The sequence below is a fragment of the Laccaria bicolor genome, genomic scaffold, assembly GCF_000143565.1.
Source record: "Laccaria bicolor S238N-H82 LACBIscaffold_18 genomic scaffold, whole genome shotgun sequence".
NCBI lineage: Eukaryota > Fungi > Basidiomycota > Agaricomycetes > Agaricales > Hydnangiaceae > Laccaria > Laccaria bicolor.
The window spans coordinates 420,631-439,654 of NW_001889889.1; the positions used below are offsets into that span (position 1 = coordinate 420,631).

Below are 19,024 nucleotides of genomic sequence, written 5' to 3' on the forward strand. Positions count from 1 at the left end.
ACGCTTCTTTTTTTCTTTCCATGTGCCCTCCTCAAATCAACCAAAATGCGGATAATACGCTCTATGAAACTCATATTCACGCCGTGGATCATATTCCCCCATTTCCTTGGGAATAACGACCAAATAATATGCGCATATACTCGCATTTTTAAAACCTCAAATATCTTTACCCCACATACAGGCAAACTAAAATCCGCCCTCCCAGGACCACCAGCAGACCTCAACCCCTTCCTGCCCCCTCAATTCGCACAACGCATCATGGCAGGTGCCGGGGGCGCAGATTTAGTCGGGAGGGCGACGTTGATGCAGATGAGCGAGTTGAGTAGGCGGGCCGGGGGTTGGAACGCGGCGGGTGATGCGAGGGCGGATGCGTTGGCGAGGATTGAGGAGTTGCATAGGGAGAGGGTTGGGTTGGGGGAGTGGGGTGGTTCGAGTGCTGGTAGTCAGCAGCAACAACAGCATCAGCAACAGCAGCAGCAACAACAGCAGCAACAGAGGAGACGAACGAGTATGCCTGAACCTATGGGCCCTCCTCCTCCTCCGCCCACCAACACAAGCACATCGTCTTCCTCCTACTCGGGCTGGCCGCTCTCCTCTGTCCCCATGTCTGTATCTGATGGGAACGGGAGCGGGGCAGTCTCAGAAGCGTCATCGCACGAGGGACTGCAAGTGTATACCGTCGGTCACCTCATGCCCCGGGATATGGATCCCGCCTTTTCCGGAAAAGCCGCTGCGGGGGATGGGGGGTGGACGTTTGATGCGGGTGGGATGGGGGGTGTTGCTCCACCACCACCACCACAACAACAGCAGCAGAGGCAACAGGAAGAAGGGGAATATATGCCGACAAATGGGGAAGAAGAAGTCGTCCGTCCGTCGCCTCAAAACCCCTCTTCCTCCTCCTCCCCCATCCCTGCTGCGTCTTCCTCATCACCACAGTCACAGCGGACCCTCCGCGTGCGCCGGTCGACGTTCGTACCCGGGTGGGCTGTACCACCCAGGGTGTTACTTGTGGATGATGATGCTGTTACGAGGACGCTGAGTAAGAAGTTCTTGCAGGTTTTCGGGTGTACGACGGATATTGCTGTTGATGGTGTTGGGGCGGTGACGAAGATGAATTTGGAAAAGTATGATTTGGTGTTGATGGTTGGTTGTTTTTTCATTTCTTCTTCCCCTCTCCTTGTATGCTTCCTTAAATCTTTCTGCTTCTTTTGAATCCCGACTTCCCCAGAATCATCGCTGACGTTTTTTTGTTTTTCAAGGACATCGTGATGCCCAAGTTAGACGGGGTAGCTGCTACCTCGCTCATTCGGAAATTCGACCAGGGGACTCCGATCATTTCGATGACGAGTAATTCAAAACCGAATGAGATTATGACTTATTATAACCACGGTATGTCCCCTAACACTTATGAGCAGCAAAAAAAAGTTGATCTTGATTCGAAAAAGGCATGAACGATATCCTGCCAAAACCATTCACAAAAGAAGGGTTGCTCGATATGCTCGAGGTACGTCGGTGTCGTCTTCTTCAAAACCCACCTTCTGACCCCCCTATGTGCACAAACAGAAACACCTCATGCACCTCAAAGTAATCCAACAAATGTCACGCATCCCAAGACCAATGGGCGCTCTTCCCGACACGACGACGAACTACGATCAAGCTTTAACTCTTGCCAATCCCTCTTCCTCCTCTGCCTCCCCCTCCTCCACTTCCGCTACCGCCACCTCTTCAGGAGATAACAACAACCCCGGCTGGGTATTCAACCTCGGAGTCGGAGGAGAAGGTGACGAAGGCCGGATTAACCCGTTGGCTGCTATGGGGTTGTCGGATGAGAGTTATCAGACGATGGTGCAGAATTTGATTAGTGCAGAGAGTTTTGTGGAGATGGGTGGGTTGGCGGGGGGAGGTGGTGGGGGAGGTGAGGGATTGAAGAGGGCGTTTGTTGAGGAGGAGGGTGGGGATGGGGATGTTGGGAGTGAGGATGGGAGGGGGGGCAAGAGGAGTCGGTTTGAGGTTGTTGAGTGATTGTGGTCATGAACGGGGAGGTTTGTTTGTGGGGAGGGACCCTGGAGGTGCTTGATGTCTTCGATTGATTGCTACGTATTCGTTCGTGCTCTTGTTATTGCTTTTTTTTCTTTTTTGGCTTCGGTGCCCCACCTACTATCCAAGATTTTATTTAGCTCCTCAACAAATGTAACATTAGATATCAAAATTCCTATCGTACATCCGAAAAGTGTACAATATTATGTATGTATGTGACTTACTAGTCCGAGCAGTGTTTTTCAGGTGAGTGGTTCCAACCACAACGAAACCGCGGACTTTCCGAGTTCCAACATTATTATAAAACAGCTCCCCTCCAAGGTTGTGTCCATGCGCAGGAACGATGTCGGATGCGTATAGCGTTTCTCGATTTATTTATCTTTGTTTCGGCTGCCAGTGTGAAGCTGACCATCATCTGCATGACTTACCATCGGCCACCAAGACGTTTTTGGAGCGATAACAAGAGGGAATCTACGTTTTTCGGGGAAGTATTGTACGGGGTGGCATTGCTTCTTGGGTATCACTACCCTTCGTACTCAGGAGTCAAGATTCACGATTCACGATTTAGCTGACATCGTTGTCATGATCAGGGGGGCTTTACCTGTCATTGGTGTGTAGTACGAGCTGTCCTTTTGGAAGTGATGATAGCTAATTGTTAGGAAACTGTGAAAGCGGCCACGGACCTCCTAGACATGCGGGGGAGGGAGTAGTCAAGCTTATTCTACTAGTCGACCGAGAAGTATCGCTGTGTGCGTCCTTGAGCTTTGGATTCATCACCCTTCTTCTTTTTTAAAATGCACTGAACATGCGTGTTTTCGTGTAGAGGTTAAATTCTCCCTGGGGGGATGCGTGCCAGGACTGGCATGCCGTATTCTCAGAGGTGGAGGAATTGGAGTCGGATCGGTGAGTAGGATTGTTACTTAGTCTATCGACTTCAAGCTGAAGGGCTGACATCTCTAGCTGATGTATGCCGGGATGGGCGTCGAAGCGTCGAGCGCGCGGCTATAAAGTGCTTCAATCTGCTGAATCCAAATTTCTATGTGACCTGGTACTGGACAAGGACGGGAACTTGAAATATGCTTCTCACCTCCGAGGGTAGTAATGGCACCCTCTTGCGCACATCCACGTCCGTGGTCTATGCTATCAACTACGGTCGTCGAGTTAATTCTCTTGATGATGAGTTTGTCGTTACTCATCTGTACGTTTGTTTTTGGGTTTTGATGTTTAATCTTATTCATCTCTACTAGGCTTTTTCGTATAATACACTTCATTAGGTATGAATCTTATTCGGTTAGAAATTTAATGCCAACTTAACTGATAAGTATGTACTCACAGCGTCTCGTAATGTTATCCTGTATTTGTGGTGTTTCGACGGAACATTTTATTGATGACGAAATAGGGTTCCGTGCAAGTTCGTCGTAGAATCCGTACGTCTGTCCCTAGCCATCCTGTATTGACACTCAACCAATACCCCCCGGACAGTTTCCCATCCTCCTCTATCTTTCAGTAAGCCCATAGCCAAACTCGTACAACCCCTTATACTTAGCGCCCGTACCCGGCGCCCAGCGAACTCTCCAACGGTTTCGCCGTGAACCCGAAATCCAGCGCGAAAAAGACACCAAGATCTACAGGTCTCTTATGAATCGTGTTCGAGACCAACTAGACGCTGGTGCCGCCCAGCCCTCCATTGCGAAACGGGGTCTGGAAAAACACGTCGCTTTTGAAGTAAGTGATTTGGAGACGGCTTATGCCCTCTCGGCGCCGTTCTCTGCTGGGGCCAGGACAATTTCCAATCGCTCCGCTAGGGATTCTCCACAGTGTAATCTCCGATGACGTCTACGAGGATATGTTCATCCTCAAAGGGGGTACTGTAATTTCCAACATCCAGTACGTTCTTTGCAAAATGTCCTTTTTCCGATCTTATTGACGGATTGGGCCCCACTTTCAAGATGAAACGGTTAGGACTTTACAATCAATGATCGTTGCTCGTGTCTGATTCTGATCAGGTCTTCCCGGAGCCCAATGTCTTTCGCCCAGAACGGTTTATTGACACAAATTATGGCAATCAATTTCGCAACTCGACATTCCCACTCGTCTTTGGCAGTGCACCTCTCCAGGTCTGTCGCTCAAAATTCATTGACCATCCTCACAATTTTATTACCTCAATGAACGCTTAACTCTTGTTAGAACTGTATGGGCTTTCAACGTCCTACTGCCCATTGATTCTTCGACCAGCAAACCTAATTCACTGTCTGCAGACGATTTTGTTGTGGGTCCGGACATTCGTCCTCGACCATTTGAGTATCCCATGTCGTTGAGGAATGATAGCGTGCGGGCTTTAATTTTATAGCCAAGCGAAGGCGGAGAATACACCCTCCGTATGATTTTCATAAATATCTTCTTGAAATTTCTGTCTGAATATGGATCATGAGATATAAACTACAGTATGGAAGCCCGATGAAATCTCTATGCTATTGTTTTTGAATCCACAAGTAAACGGCTTGCTATTCCTATCACCAAAAGGGTTCGTTAGTCTCGTTCCCGACGTTATAGGGCAGGATCAAGCGCTGTCCAGGAGGGAGATAAGATCCCATCAGCGGACTTTAAAGTCGGAGGCAAAAAAATGAGAAAATTCACGCGCAAGATCCTGCCCTATAACGTCTGGTGCATTTTGATAGGAAGGGGTAGGCTCGTGTGACAGGCTCGTAACACACCTCATCCTCAAGAAGTCCTGCATCCCAAATCATCTCTACAACTTTCATGTCAGCTCCAAATTTATTTCTGAGATTTATAGCATGCTTTATCATCAATAAAGTATAAAATAACTGAGCTCTACACCTTAGCTTCATTGTGAGCAAATAATCATAGTTGAAGGAGAGTACAAGCCTTCTGAAAGGTTAGTGGTGCAGGAAACAAACTCAGTCTTTCAAAAGTAGCTTGCAAAAATAAAAGCTAATATTCTCTTCAATCCTATGTACAAATCAATGACAAGGGACAGCATTTTGCACTTCACAGGACCCAGTTTTGTGCATTGGATAAGGCAAAAGATGTTATCTACTTGTGCAACATCCCTACAGTCCAAAGCAGGAAACTTGCACATCCTCAGTTCCATAAGGCCAAAACATATAGTCTACATGGTTTCCAAACCATTAGGCAGGTCCACACCAGTCTCAGAAATTTATTAGTAAAATATGTGGTTGTGTGATCAGCATTTGATTTTGACCAAGTAGCATGCCTCTTCAAGAGAAAAAAAATAAACAACTGTTCAGATCCAATCAAGGTAGTGTAATAAAGTCATTTTCAGAAAGAACTTTGAAGTTGGTGGTATTATTTCGTCGCCTGAGTAGGGGGAGGAATGGTGTGAACAAAAGTGACCACCGTGACGTTGTCACACGAGCCTACCCCTACTGATCAAATTGCACCAGATGTAGTAGAGAGGTCCTGTGTTCGTGTTTCGTTCGCTTTTTTTGCCTCCGACTTTAAACTCCGCGGACCGCCGGACCGGACCTCTCTACACATCTGGAGCCGAGATTAAGGGTTCGTTAGAACGCGCATACTAGTAGCTGATGGGGGGGAAAAAGAGCTATTACTTAACACTCAACCTCAAAACTATCTAAAACCCAATCCGCTCCTGCTTTTAATAGACCGACGCACCCCGCAACCCCTGGCACTATGCCAATTGCTACAACGAACAAAGAGAGGAGACCTTTCCCCCCGAATGCCACCACGCCTTCCAGCTTTGATGGGGTTTCAGGTGTTGCATCCGGGTCTGATTTACCATCCCCAAACGCATCTTTCCAGAACGATTCTTTCCAGAAGCACTGAATGATGTAGACAGCCAGGACGGTCCACCAAATCGCGATAACAATTCCGAGGACTCCAAGAAGACCAATTCCGACGCGGATGGATACATCGTAGACAACTTTGGAGACTTAGTATTGTGAGTGAAACTTTCTGAATTCAAAGCGGGGGTTTGCTAACGTACTGGGTCGACGATCCTTCACGTTTAGCTTGAAATTATCTTGCGCTTCGACTCCAGACTCCGTGAGCAGCGGATTGTATACGTCCATGGTGGGGGTCGTGGTGAGACAGTGGTCAACATTTCGCTTGTTTCAGAGAAGAGGAGTCTACATCTCTGGATGCCGGGCCGCGAAACTCGGCATGACCAGATACAAACAACTTGAATGCAGAGGACGAAGTTAACGATGAGGCGGCCAATTGTCTCCTTGGAACAACTGGTGTTGGTATTGGAACAACTTCGTATTATTATTATCAAGATCAGAACTTGACTTTCCTGCGTTATATTCCCAACTGGCCCTCTGCAAGAATCATGGCGAGATCTATCCCTTTTGCGCGGCAATGTCATATTGAAGATGGGGATGGAAGTAGCAATGCAGTAGTTGTAAGCTTCGGACAGCGCTTCAGAATTTATGGAACTGGGTAATGTGGTCCTTCTCATCTTTGGCGAGGAACATGAGAGGGTCGGAAGGGTTATAGGGTGTGTCCACCTCGATGAATATATCTGTTTGGTCCGGAAACCGGCCTACGTAGCTTCCCCACGGGCACTTGAATCACCTTGTACGACCGCCCGATTTTTTGAGCCCAGATCGTCAACGAGCTTTTGTCTCGTAATGAGCGTCTTCTCTCGCCGCCAATGATGGCCTTCAGCTGTCGGAGCAACTACATAGGCCAATATGGTTGACTGCTGCGAGGATTGGGCTAGAAGGCACTGCGAGTTCATTGAAAGTGAGTCACCCCCGTGGCCTGACAGGTTCTTGCCAGCAGGTTAGTCTTGCTGCCCACCGCGCAGAGCTAGGGGTCATGGAGTGCGGAGACGAAATTCATGGGGTGGGGCACCCGGAGGCAAGGGCTGGAGGGTTTCAGAGCAATGACGACGTTCAGGATTGTGTCCAATCGTAAACATTCGCACTCCAAGTTGCCGAATACGTCAGAGGGAATCAGCAAGAGCTGGCGAAAAGAGGCCGACATGTTTTGGGAGTACTGGTGTTTTGAGAAACTTGCTGGCTCGTCGTTTGGATTTGACGGTAAACACGGAATTCATGGATGACTTCGCAGTTGTCGAGGGCTTGGAAATCATTCGCCGTCGCTCTGCCAGTGACAAGTTCCAACATTCCTATGTTAGGTCTGAACAAATGGAAGGATCCCCTTGGTCATGAATCGTCAGTTTGTGCTGGCAGTAATGGGCTGAGGTTTGTCACTCACTTGTGGGATAGATGGTTGGGGAGTTGAAACCATCTCTCTCAACCGTGTCATAAGCGGCTGACCACAGGTTCACGCTAGGTCATGCAAGCACATACAAAAAGGAGCGAAACAGGGATGCGGGGATAGAGAACTTGAAAGACGGCATGGATCGCAGCGAAAGTACGTTTGTTATTGGTTTGTCACCGCGCAAATTTTCTCTCGTCATAACACTCGCAAACTCTCTTCGCCCTACAAATTGTCCAGACCGCTGCCGAGGCAACTGACCTTCTAGCTTCAATGGGTGGGAATACAGCCTCTCGGATGAACTAGTTGGCAGACCAGAATCAGGACGAAAGTTTGGGAGACATGGGCCAATGAGTTCCTTCAAGTTGATCCTCCTCATGGCATCGCATGGCGACGGTGGCAAGACTTGAATCCTATGACGGGCCCCCATTTACGATATCCCAGGTCTCCGTCATGCAGTTCTCGATTTGTGTCAGCCTCTTCTGACCGGTGTAGACAGCGCCCGCAGCCTGGTGGGGAATTATCGATTATCAATCATGCCTGGGATCCACCACTCGGGATGGGCAGTGACCGCGAAGGACGACTGTAACCTCTTCGGCACCTTTTTTTGCTGAGGACCAGCTGATCATTACAATTCGTGGTGTGTTTTTTATCCCCATGCAATGTCTGTAACAAGATTTATCTTTGGGGATGTGATTTATCGCTGGCATGCAGCCATTCGTCACATCAACAGCACCTCCCCTGCTAGCGAGGGCGAGCTTTAAACGAGCGACAGTGGTGAGGCTACGTGGCTTCAAGGCGATAGCCATCTGCTTCATTGTATTCTTTGGCGACCTATGGCAGACGGTGAGTGGGAAAAATATTCATTTGTTTGTTATTTAGAATATGACGAACTGATCTCAGGCTGTAGGTCATAAGGAAGTCATCTATTGAGTCTCTTCAGACGTCTCTTCGTTTGTGCGATGCGAGATACCCGTGATGAACCTTGCTTTCTGGTGACTAAAACATCTGCATGACGGTACAGTCGCGGACCACATGGGTCAGGTTGCGGTGACTTTCTTCAAGCTGGTTTGCCCCCCGCCCAAACCTTCGATCCCTTGCAAACCAGCGGACTTCCTGGCCGATTTAACGTGTTCTTCCTTTCATTCACAAGACTTGGCTCAAATTTCTATCGGCATTATGAGTTCACAGTGACGGAGGGGCTGTATATTTCCCTTTACCTTGATATGTTCCCCTATCTGCGTTGTCTTCCTCGAGCGCCTTCCGCTTCGTTCTTGAGTATTCGCTTCTCAGATGCTTGCTCTCAATGGTGTCCCCGTAGACTTCCTGCGCTTTGCTTTTCGTCGTCCATGACCTTCCCGAACCTCCATTCCGAGGTCTACGTTTCATAAAGCGGCCTCATATATCTTCCCAGCTCCGAATTCTGTGTGCACGATTTGCCAGGTCTTCGTCTTCTTGGTCTTACCGTGTCTTCCTTTCGACAGCTGATCATGTAGAAGCGTTACTTTTGTGTCTCGTTCGTTTCAGCTCTGCAAGTAGAAGCGTTCGAAGCGAGGATGCGAGTTATCGCCTCTTGCCTAAGCGTCTTGCGCGGTTGTGGGCGTACAGTTCTTCTCCATCGATGAGGTTCATAAGTTTTGAGTCTGTACCTGAGGCCTGAATCGTTACGCCATGCGACTGATGAGTTATCATCTTACCACTCTGGGCATGTGACTGGCTATGGGACATGGCTACGGGCTCTGAAAAATCATCTGTGGCTAAGATCTCCTAGCGAGACATGGTGGAAGGGTCAAGGATATTTGGAAGCTTTGTGCGATAGGCGGAGTGGAGCTTAAAGTGAGTCTTGGCAATGTTAGAAGATAGACATGGGATTAATGCCAGGAATGGTGATATTGTTAGATCACCCAGGTCCCCGTGTTGGGGCTTCCAGGCCGCCTGTAGAAGGATCGCTGCCGCTCCCAACTCTCACGGCGTTTGGTTGGGAATTCTATGTCTTCGCGGGCCGTTGACCTAACAGTCATTGGTCGGCTATATCTACTTCCTCTGTCGTGAAAAGATCTCTAGCGGAGCTCCGACTCAGGTTCGTATCTATTTTCCCTTCCCCTTCTCCTCTCTGACAAGATATCCGCTCAAAGAACAATACCAGGAACGTACACTGGAGAAGACACCCCAGCACTTTGCTGCCACGTAACTCTGCTTTCAGCAACATTTTAGCGCGGGGATGAACAGCAGGGTGAATTGCATGAGCAGATGTGAGACGTTCTTTCCCCGGTCTTCGCGAGTCAGGAAAACTGTACTCACGCTTGCACAGGATCTAGTATAGGGTTCACCCTGATGGCCGTTCGATGTTACGAATTTATCCCTTCAAAATTGCGCCCAAATACTGGTACACTGCGGCTTCGGCTGAGACCCCTGGTTTTTACAAAGAGTCCGTTTACTAGAAAAATAAAAAATGCTACCCAATTCTTTGATGCTTATTCACCCGAATCACATCTCCATCATCTTCTCCACCCCCTTCATCTGGCTGAAATCCTCGTTTTGTCATTGACAAAACGTTTTGCATGACGCGTGAATCGGATCGGCGTGCTGCCTTGATCTCACGGAGAATCTTTTTCAGCCCGCTGTGACTCTCTTTTACCATTTGTTGGACTCGATGATCTGATTCTTTCAGATAGTTTGAAGAGAGGATGTCATCGAGCTTATCGACCTCGCAGTCGATGCGTAACTGTAAGGACAACGTATTCCTCTCCTCTGTCAAGAGGTCTTCCTGCAGCTCTGCGAGAGGCTCAAGCGTTCGGCGAATTTGAAAAATTGACAACGTACTTTGGATCCTGCCTTGTAGTTGCGCAGTTTGTTGCTCATGCATCTCCTTCTTGGCATACCGTGCGTCAATGTTTCGACGTAGGGCATTCAGCTCATGGCGCAGCTGTGATACCTCTTCCATAGCTCTCTGCTTTGCCTTGCGCTCCTTCATCAGCGTCTCCCGCTCCTTCGTCAGTGTCTCCTGCTCCTTCATCAGCGTCTCCCACTCTGTCGTCGACCTCTCGTTGGCACTCCCACCCACCTCTCTTCCAACGTTTCGACCGTGCTGCTGGCTTGATGTAGAGACCTCGGCTTGTGTCGCGCCCGAGCGGTTGAAACCTTCAAGCGTAGATTGATGTGACGGCGGGGCTTTGACCAGGGAGCAGGACATTTTTTGCCTTGTGCAGCGGTCGCAACTCTTGCGAGTGGCGGTCGTACTCTGGCATTGGGCACCGCTAGAAGTGCAGCGGGAACATGCTAACTTCTGTATCTGTAATTCAGTATTGATCCTTTACAAATGAAAGCAGGAACTTACCTCTTTCATTTAAACGAGGACGCTTCCTGGGTTGTTGACCAAGAGGAACACCGAATTAGTATTGGTACAGGGTGGCATGGATTCCCAACAAAGGGGTACAGGGTCGCAATAGAATGTTCTTTGTGGTGCCACTCAATGATTCAGTGAGATACCCTCAGTCGTTATTATCAAAAAAAATGAGAGGGAAAGCAATTACTTGTCCAAAAGGACCGTCCATGTGGCTCATCGTTCGAACAAAAACTGAAAAGGTAGGATTTCTTCAGAAGGCAGCAGAAGGGCAAAGAGTGAAAGCAGATAACATGTGCAAATAGTACGTTGCAGATGACGTAAGGTCAGATAAGAGGCGCATCGGGCTCTTGTCACCACTTCGCGGAGTGGCAAATTCAAGCTTCACCCAAAACCACATTCCAAGTTTGCGCACTGCATCAGGTTGAGCGACATCACAAGACTGTACACCCAACTCAAGGCTTATCGGATTCACCTCGAATATCTGATTATCGCGATAATAATAAATAGGCCTGGAAGGAAAAACTTCCGTTCAAATAGGAAGGAAGTATGTACCAAAGATACTACGCACCCAATCTACTCAATCAAATTTACGCAACGCGCGCAGCCTTAGCGCCCTTCGTAGGCCCTTCTTCGTCCTCCTCGTCCACACTTATTTCCCGCTTCGTTATAGGCAGGATCCTTTGAATGATATTTGATCGTGGAGGTCGTGCCGCCTTGCACTCGCGCACGATTTGCCGCAGACCGCGGTGGCTTTCTTCAAGCATCAATCGAACCTTCTGATCGGAGTCCTTCAAGTGCTCAGAAGCCAGAAGTTCTTCTAGTTTGTCGACCTCGGCGTCGACGCGTAATTGGCAAAACAGCATATTTTTATCTTCAATGGAGGCAAGATTTTCTTCCAGTTCTGTCAAATAAAAGATTGTGAGTGGTCGCGAGGCCCTGGTATTTACGAAGTTGAATTGACCTTTGATTTCTTTATCCTTGATCTTCGTGGTTTTCTCATAAGCCGATTTCTGGACCGCCAAGTCCCTTTGTAACCTCTCTACGTCGACACGTAGGTTCGACACCCCAGCTTCTGCACTTATCCTCTTTTGGTATTCATGCGTAATCTCGACGCGCAGCCGGTATAAATCTCTCTCAGCTGCTTCCCTGGCATCCTCCGCCTTCTTCTCCTTCTCACAACTCCGGCGGTACCACCTCTCCAGCGTCCTGATCGTAGCTAGTCCTTCATCCCGCTCCGAATTAGCCTTCTCGACGAGTGCTCTTAATTCTGAAATGTTGTCGATGGGATCTTGAGCGGGTTGTACGACGCCTGACTCAAATTCTGATGGGCGCGCATCGTTTTCCGGTGTCACTGGATCAGGTTGACGCAGATCGGAGGGGTCGCATGGCTCCACCTGTAATAGTCAGACGCACCTGTTCGTTTACAAAAATCGCTCAAACCCACCTTGGCTTCCACCGGACTCTCGACGATGTTGGGGCTACTCTCATGTGGGTTCCATTGGCTCTGACTCTTACCTGGAGTCGGAAATAATTCTGCAAAAACCTTCTCCGCCTCCGCTACAGCCTCTTCCCGTGTCGCCTCTTTTTCCTTCCTATCAATTAATTTCGTGCATTCGCCCTTCCCCCTGTGCTTTGTCAATGTAACAAGAGATCTCTTGCTCGTCAGAGGAAGGTGTTGGTAGCATAGATCACAACAAATTAATTCTCGATCCGTTCCCCTTTCTTGAAATATCTGGAGGAGTATAGGTTCCGACCCCTCGTCGACTTGGAACTGTAGATGTTCGATGGGTAACTTTGGGATGGCATCGTATGTCTTGTGTGCGCGAGGCATAATAAAGAGACAGATCAAGTTGGTCACTGGGTGGCAGGCGGGTCAGAAGATTCATGGGGTATATTTAAAGGAAAGCGATGTCGAAGGAAAATGCCGAGACGACGTGACAGAGTGGGAACGGGGTGATCAGGCAGGCGGTGCTTTGAGAAGCGTCCCACACAGTCAAAGAGTGTTCTTTCCTCATTCGGTTGTTCCTGATAACACCTGACCAGAGATACGCCGCTTTATGACCATTCCCTGAGTTGTCCAAGCGACAACACACCGACGATGATTGGCCTGTACGTTATCCTAGCTCTCAGGTCTCGGTTAATTTCCGAAGGTTTTGTTGCACCCTGCATTTCATCTAATTGGTGACCCTATGGATAATAAGTCATCATACAAAAGAAATTTATTCAGACGATTTAATGTATACAAATTTTATTTTACACTGCAGCCAAAGTATTCTTTGTCGGGAACGAAAATCTTTGGGGCGCGGAAGTTGAGAGGAAGGGGAAAACTCTGAAATGTGGGGGCATTGGGGCAAGGGTTCACGGAATGTCGTAAAATCTAATCGTGCACTTCGTCGCTGAGCTTCTGGTGTGTTACCCGCAAGCCCGGGCCCTCACCATCATGAATTAACGAGTTGAAGATTGCAACAACTCCTGTCAGTAGCAACCAAAGTCGGACACTGAGCACAAAAACCCCAACTTTGGATTGTAATCAATCGATTGCAATTTTAGGCTAATTGGCAGCACCCATGGTACATACAAATGTTGTGAAACGTCTGGTCGAAAACGTCCTGATTTTCGTGCCAGAACCCTGGCGAAGAAAGTTGAACGAATTGTGGACGGACGTTGTAAGATTACTCTAATTTTTATCACTGTATAGCGAATAAATCGCATTGTCCTGCACACTTTTTTATTACATACGAGCCAAAATAATCCTAGTCTGCATCTAGACGTTTCTTTCCAGAAGAGTTGAGGCGTTGACGTTTCGGCGTCACCAACTTGTCATCCGCTATCTTCGGCATCGCACACAACAAGCGCAAATATGTAATGATCCGTTGATACTAATAGGCTGCCGCCTTCCGTACATCATTGCTTCGCGGCTAGTGGCGAAAATGATTTTTGTCGATGTTGCCCGTCGCTACTCACCATCAAGCGTTCAATGACACAGCCGGGTCAACGACACAAAACACTCTTGTTGCATCAGTTTTTCTCAAACTCATAGAAGATATTCAAGCACATACTACAGTCATCCACCCCTTAATGATACGCCACCCCTATTTGATACACTTTTGACTAGCCAATATCTCGCTCAATACTAGACCGATTTTTACGAAACAAGTTGTAACAAGTAGTACAAACTCATATCTACCACTGTACATAATTTGGATGCAATTGAGGCAGAATTGGCAAAGCTGTGGAGCATACAAAATGGATTGTTTTTCGGAAATAGCTAAATACAGTCACACCCCTCAATGATACACCCATAATCTTAATTTTTCTTTGTGAAATGTGGGTCAAACATTCTGAAATTTGGTACAGTGATAGAAGGGAATTTATCTGAGATTTTCATGTAGTTTTTGTAGAGAAAGGTTGTGCTCAAATCTGTTGAAGCTAATTTCTCATTTTGGGTGTATCATTAGCAGGTGGATGACTGTAAGTACGCTGAGTACATTCCTGGTTTTGTTGGAGTTCAAGTTTTGAGAGCTCCATTCATTGGGTTTCATGCGGGTTGATGAATTCTATATATTTGTGGTCCGCAGCCACAGCACAATGCAAGGAACACTCGTAGCATTTATCTAAGGAGATAGGGTTTGTAAGGCCTATGAGTTGCCTATGAGAGGGCGAAAGAGGTGAAACGGCATTGAGCGTTCTTATGTGACGAGTTTTGTGTCACACCGGATTACGTCAGGCACAAACTTAAAAAAAGGCTCAACCTCTGCTCAATCTCTGCTCGGAAACTCCAACGAGAAAGAAATACCAAGGATGGCCTCCTCATCCGTGTCGCCCTCTATCGTCATGAACAAGACAAGACAGTCAATGGAAAGCACCTCAGCCTGCGGAAAGTCTGCCTCGTTTGAGGGACGTGCGCTCGAGGTAGGCTGGTGCTACTTCTCCTCATGACTGGCGTCTTTTTGGCGATCCCGTGGCAACACGGCCCGTACCATACACATACACAGGGACCCCGGCCGGGCACGGACCTCCTTTCCTGTAGCGATCAGAGTATTTTGACAACTCTCTCAATCGGTACCATTAAGATCAACGTGAACGCGGGTCAACTCATCCATGACAAGGCCCAGCCCATTCCACCCAGTGGGCGCATATGAACTCGGGTGATCGGCTTCCGGCGGAGTGGCGGGACGATTAACAGTGAGAGCCTGTCATCTGTTAGGACCTTCTCTCTTTGTTCACAGAAAAGTTACATCACTGATTATTAGTAGACCGCAGCATAGAGGAATCCGAGATGCAAAAAATTGTGGTGTCATGGATTCCAACGTAAAGATATAATTATCTTTTTCCCACTGGCCGCCTTTGGATCATGTCATCGATATCGCCTTCCAGCCGCGTATGTTTTCTTATGCAGCTGCTTTCCACCGGAGACAGTACTAATACGGCCCTGTCCGCGACCTGACTAGACTCATTCGGATCCATGCGTAGGACGATTGGTTCCAATCAATCCAGCCCCCGTTGATATCGCTCGTTGCACATCTCCGCGTTTTATTACTCAAAAATCTCTTGACGCACCATTTCCCCAGGGAGATTACACGCCCAGACTTTGATGCCTCCCTGCTTGCCCGCATCGCATATCCCGACTGCTAGGTCATCGCGACGTAGCCGTTTCAGCATGGGCCATGCTAGCAGGAGCCAGCCATGCTCGTCACCGTCAATGGCTACAACGGAGTGCGGCCACCACATGCATACCTCACATCCCGGAACACATCGAGTCTTCACCACCTTCAAGCCATTTCCCCCGTACCTTGGACACGCGTCAGTTTACGTTATTCTGAATATTCAGCGCAAACTTTACTGTTAGCGCTGGGAATAGATTAAGATATGATATGGTGGAGTTTTGCGAACCCACTCTGGCGCCGGCTTAATACGGTTCACGCCGAGATTGAGGTTTGGACTGTCGGCGAGAAGCCTCTAAAAGGATATCGGGCATGGGCACTGCCGGCTGCAATCGTCGATCTCCTACGAGACTGTCGGAGTTGCTGGTTTATGAATTTTCACTCTTCTGCTTCCAGTCAAACGGAAGGTGATGGGGCGAAGTCTTACTCCCCCCCTTTCTCGCACTTGATTAAAACTATCTCACCCTCCTATAATTTCCACCGAAATAGATCACTGGGACATATGGTTCCCCATCTTGCGAAGGTAGTCCCTTTGCCCTGAGCTGTCTACACCGACTTGGAAGCAAGTTCGGAACCAAATTAATTGGTCCGTGGTCCAGACAACCCTGGGGCCAGCTGGGGCCTCGTCTCTCGGTCGGAAAGATAAAATGGACGATCTTGGCGTCTTATGAATGTCTCCTTGCACTCATAAAAAACTCATCATTACTCGATTCCGCTCTGATTTTTCGGAGTAATCTGCTTCATTTCGATCCGCTCAGCCCCATTTTGATATGCTTGTGAGCAGAAAATATTCTCCTCGTTGATGAGACCTCCTGAGGGCTATGGTGGGCGTTACGGCGCAATCCGTCACAAAGTGTTGTCATCAGATGGTCTTAGGAACAAATGGCTGTTTCTCCGTCTTCCTCTTTCCTACGTCGTCCTCTCGCTCTCTTCCGCAGCCATCTCGCAACGCCTGCGGGTCGGCCCAACAGCCTACAACAGGATCCTCAGCCCGAGGCTCTTCTTTTAATACTCTTGAAGTCGATTACTTTCACTTCCCCAACTCCTTGTGGTTCAAATTGAGACCACAGGCACAAATGCTCGTCCGACTTGGAGACTCCAATAGATGAGCTAACCTTATACCTGGTGGGAGAAGGACATGGTTTTGTGATGGTCGCCGTTGTCGTTTTCCCTCTGCTCCGCTAGCGTTTAAAGCTGCCAGTGGTTTTATAATTAAGGTGAATCGGCCTCCCTGTGAATCCTATCTTCCTTCCATTTACTGACCTTGTGCCAAGAGTTGATAACGTCCTTGGTTACCGTCGTTGTATTTCCGATAGGACAGGCCTCCAGTAAGATGGCGCAGAGGGCCAGGTTGGCTTGGTTTTTTTTTACGTTAGGCTCACCGTATTTTCTGCATTATCAGGAACAATGGCAAAGTGGAGGGGTGTTCTCAATGAAAAACAACTTGGGATCGCTATGGCAGACAATATCTACATCGGCGTTCTGCACATTTCGGGCAAATGATTGGCGACTGAGTTGGCACATGGCACACGCGAGATCTGGCGTCCAGTCAACTCCTTCCCACTTTCAGCACTGTCCCAGGCTTAAACGACGGGATCACCTTGATCACATTCGTCACCGCCAAGTTGGGCATCCTCTGAGTCTGGCTGCAGAGGAAAGAATGATATGATGTCAGCCGCACCTTCTCCCCATTCATCACAAAAAAAAATTATTTACAACGTTTCAAGATTACGCCATTAGCCCTGCCCATTTTGACGTTCACTGCGTCAACGCCTACGCCGAGGTCCTTCATAAATCTGGATGGGCCTCGTGGTCTCCGGCGCGTCTTTGGGTGCTCAATGATTCTCGTAGACGTCTCGGGCAACTTGTGTCACCGTTCCATGCTCAAACTACGCCGCGACGGCCATGGCCAAAAAAACCTTCATGCGGTCACGATCAGGCAGCCGCACTTTCAAGTAATTCAGTGCATTTCCAGGCGCCCAGGAGCTTGTAGGTTTCCTGGTGTGGTGTCGTGATGATCGGCCCTCTTATGGAGCAGTTAATACTTCTTTTTTCAGCGATTGCGCCGATGCCGCTTGTATTTCGTTAAAATGGGGAGCTGCGGCGCGTTTTGAAATGGCTACGGGGAATTGGATACAGGATTCGGCTACATGGAATTTCTACTTTCGTCCGGGCGCCTTCTTTTCCGTAGGTTTTGATGTTTTCCTTCCTTCCTCCCCCTCTTATTCGTTTCCATCAGGTTGTTCGCTCTCTTTGGGATAAAGACATCTTTTTGATAGATACGATATCTCGATATTGATATAAAACTGCTCCAAATTACTGCCAGCGTTGATGCGAAACTGAGCGTTGCTAAGGTTGGCACTCGTCTCTGAAAGAATGGAAGATGCTAGTACAAGGCGTTAGGATAGCGGTCGCCGTGAAAATCAACCTTCAATCTACCAAATTCTTGAATAAGCCCGGACAATTGCAGTTCTATGTTCAAGTTCTATACACGCAGGTGAAGGTTGAAATTTCGGAACTTCATCCCGTCACGGGAGAAGAACTGTGCCCCTTGAGGAAGTTTACCCTGGTCTCGACAATCATCTTCGTATACGTCGACAGACGTTCAATCACCGAAATTCTTATTGTTTTGGAATAACTGACGGATGTCGAGTCCCGAAAGCTCTGGCAGTTGAGGGAGAGTTCCGGAAAAATCGTCTGAATCAATACCGAAACCTGGTGATCTCATACGTGTGATTCGTGGCCATCCTTCGGTCGGGGTCTGAACAGGTGACTCGAGAGGCGCCATAAGTTCCAATGACGCCTTTTGGGTGAGATTATTATAAGCAGAAAGCCGCCCCAAGATTGGAAGTTCGAGGAGAAAATGCGTCGGCGTCTTCAGCTTGCCAAATTGAAATAACTTTTCAATGGTTCTCGGCTTGCAAAGCAACCTTCAATATTCCCGGTTCCTTTCGTATGTCTTGTGTTCCGATAATTGAATGGACAGTGGGTATTCTCTGGAGCGCGCAAGGCAAATCCTGAGGAGTTTGCACGCTTGCCTGATCCATCGCTTGGTTGATTGTTTTTCGCAAAAGCCAAGTGTAACGAATAACCGCGCCGTTTCTCTCCACAGTTTACGGATGTAGGCAAGCTGCCAGGAAAAACCTGAAGTCGCCGAGATGGTGACACAGTCAGGACTCAGGTGAAACTAGAGGCGAAACGATCGAGAAGATCTCTAGCAAGACATCGGTCGGAGGTCAATGACCACTGGAAGGTGAAAAAATCTGTTTCTGCAGTGCAAGAAAAGACTTGATCGCTTGACGTTAACTTTTCGGGCACGGTTTTGCTTTAGTTAGTGACAAGTTATGCCGCCGGACAATCTCCTCGTTCAGCCACTCCAGTTCCAAATTCGCGTGGGCGATGTCTTTCTGGATAGCTTCAACGTCACCTTCTTATGCACTGGCAAGGAAGGGAAGTTTGAAAGACCCAATTCTTCGTCGGTCGTACGGTGGTCGTAGGCGAACCTGGTGTAGAGTCACGTGATGTACTCAATCCCAACCGTCCTTTGTAAACACAAATCCTTTCCTCAACTCATCTTTCTTAGAAGTGGCGATATTACGCCTTCGGCGGCCAGGTGTTTGGTCGTTCAAGAATCCTGCAGTCATTTTCGTTGTCTACCTCTCAGTGGTCAGGTTTTATGTGAGGGCTACACTTGAACCTTGCCACTGGTGAAAGAGATGACTTTGAGATGACTCGGGGTTGGCGCGGTGGT

General features: G+C 48.3%; 5 protein-coding genes across 5 annotated transcripts; 2 read left to right on the forward strand and 3 right to left on the reverse strand.

Moving 5' to 3' along the window:
- Positions 1 to 258: 258 nt before the first annotated feature.
- On the forward strand, positions 259 to 2,022 carry LACBIDRAFT_300068 (uncharacterized protein; the record flags this gene model as incomplete). Its single annotated transcript, XM_001882763.1, has 4 exons — positions 259 to 1,143; positions 1,260 to 1,389; positions 1,446 to 1,504; positions 1,564 to 2,022. The coding sequence occupies 4 exons, from the start codon at positions 259 to 261 to the stop codon at positions 2,020 to 2,022; spliced, it is 1,533 nt and encodes a 510-aa protein (XP_001882798.1).
- Positions 2,023 to 2,882: 860 nt separating this feature from the next.
- LACBIDRAFT_300069 (uncharacterized protein) lies at positions 2,883 to 3,110 on the forward strand (the record flags this gene model as incomplete). The annotated part of the gene is made up of 2 exons (XM_001882764.1): positions 2,883 to 2,940; positions 2,998 to 3,110. The coding sequence occupies 2 exons, from the start codon at positions 2,883 to 2,885 to the stop codon at positions 3,108 to 3,110; spliced, it is 171 nt and encodes a 56-aa protein (XP_001882799.1).
- Positions 3,111 to 5,593: 2,483 nt separating this feature from the next.
- Positions 5,594 to 6,107, reverse strand: LACBIDRAFT_328780 (uncharacterized protein; the record flags this gene model as incomplete). The annotated part of the gene is made up of 3 exons (XM_001882882.1): positions 5,594 to 5,600; positions 5,692 to 5,959; positions 6,023 to 6,107. 3 exons carry the CDS (start codon positions 6,105 to 6,107, stop codon positions 5,594 to 5,596), a joined length of 360 nt encoding a protein of 119 aa, XP_001882917.1.
- Positions 6,108 to 9,627: 3,520 nt separating this feature from the next.
- On the reverse strand, positions 9,628 to 10,456 carry LACBIDRAFT_328781 (uncharacterized protein; the record flags this gene model as incomplete). The annotated part of the gene is made up of 3 exons (XM_001882883.1): positions 9,628 to 9,675; positions 9,746 to 10,038; positions 10,087 to 10,456. The coding sequence occupies 3 exons, from the start codon at positions 10,454 to 10,456 to the stop codon at positions 9,628 to 9,630; spliced, it is 711 nt and encodes a 236-aa protein (XP_001882918.1).
- Positions 10,457 to 11,196: 740 nt separating this feature from the next.
- On the reverse strand, positions 11,197 to 12,440 carry LACBIDRAFT_300071 (uncharacterized protein; the record flags this gene model as incomplete). The annotated part of the gene is made up of 2 exons (XM_001882884.1): positions 11,197 to 12,003; positions 12,054 to 12,440. The coding sequence occupies 2 exons, from the start codon at positions 12,438 to 12,440 to the stop codon at positions 11,197 to 11,199; spliced, it is 1,194 nt and encodes a 397-aa protein (XP_001882919.1).
- Positions 12,441 to 19,024: the final 6,584 nt, after the last annotated feature.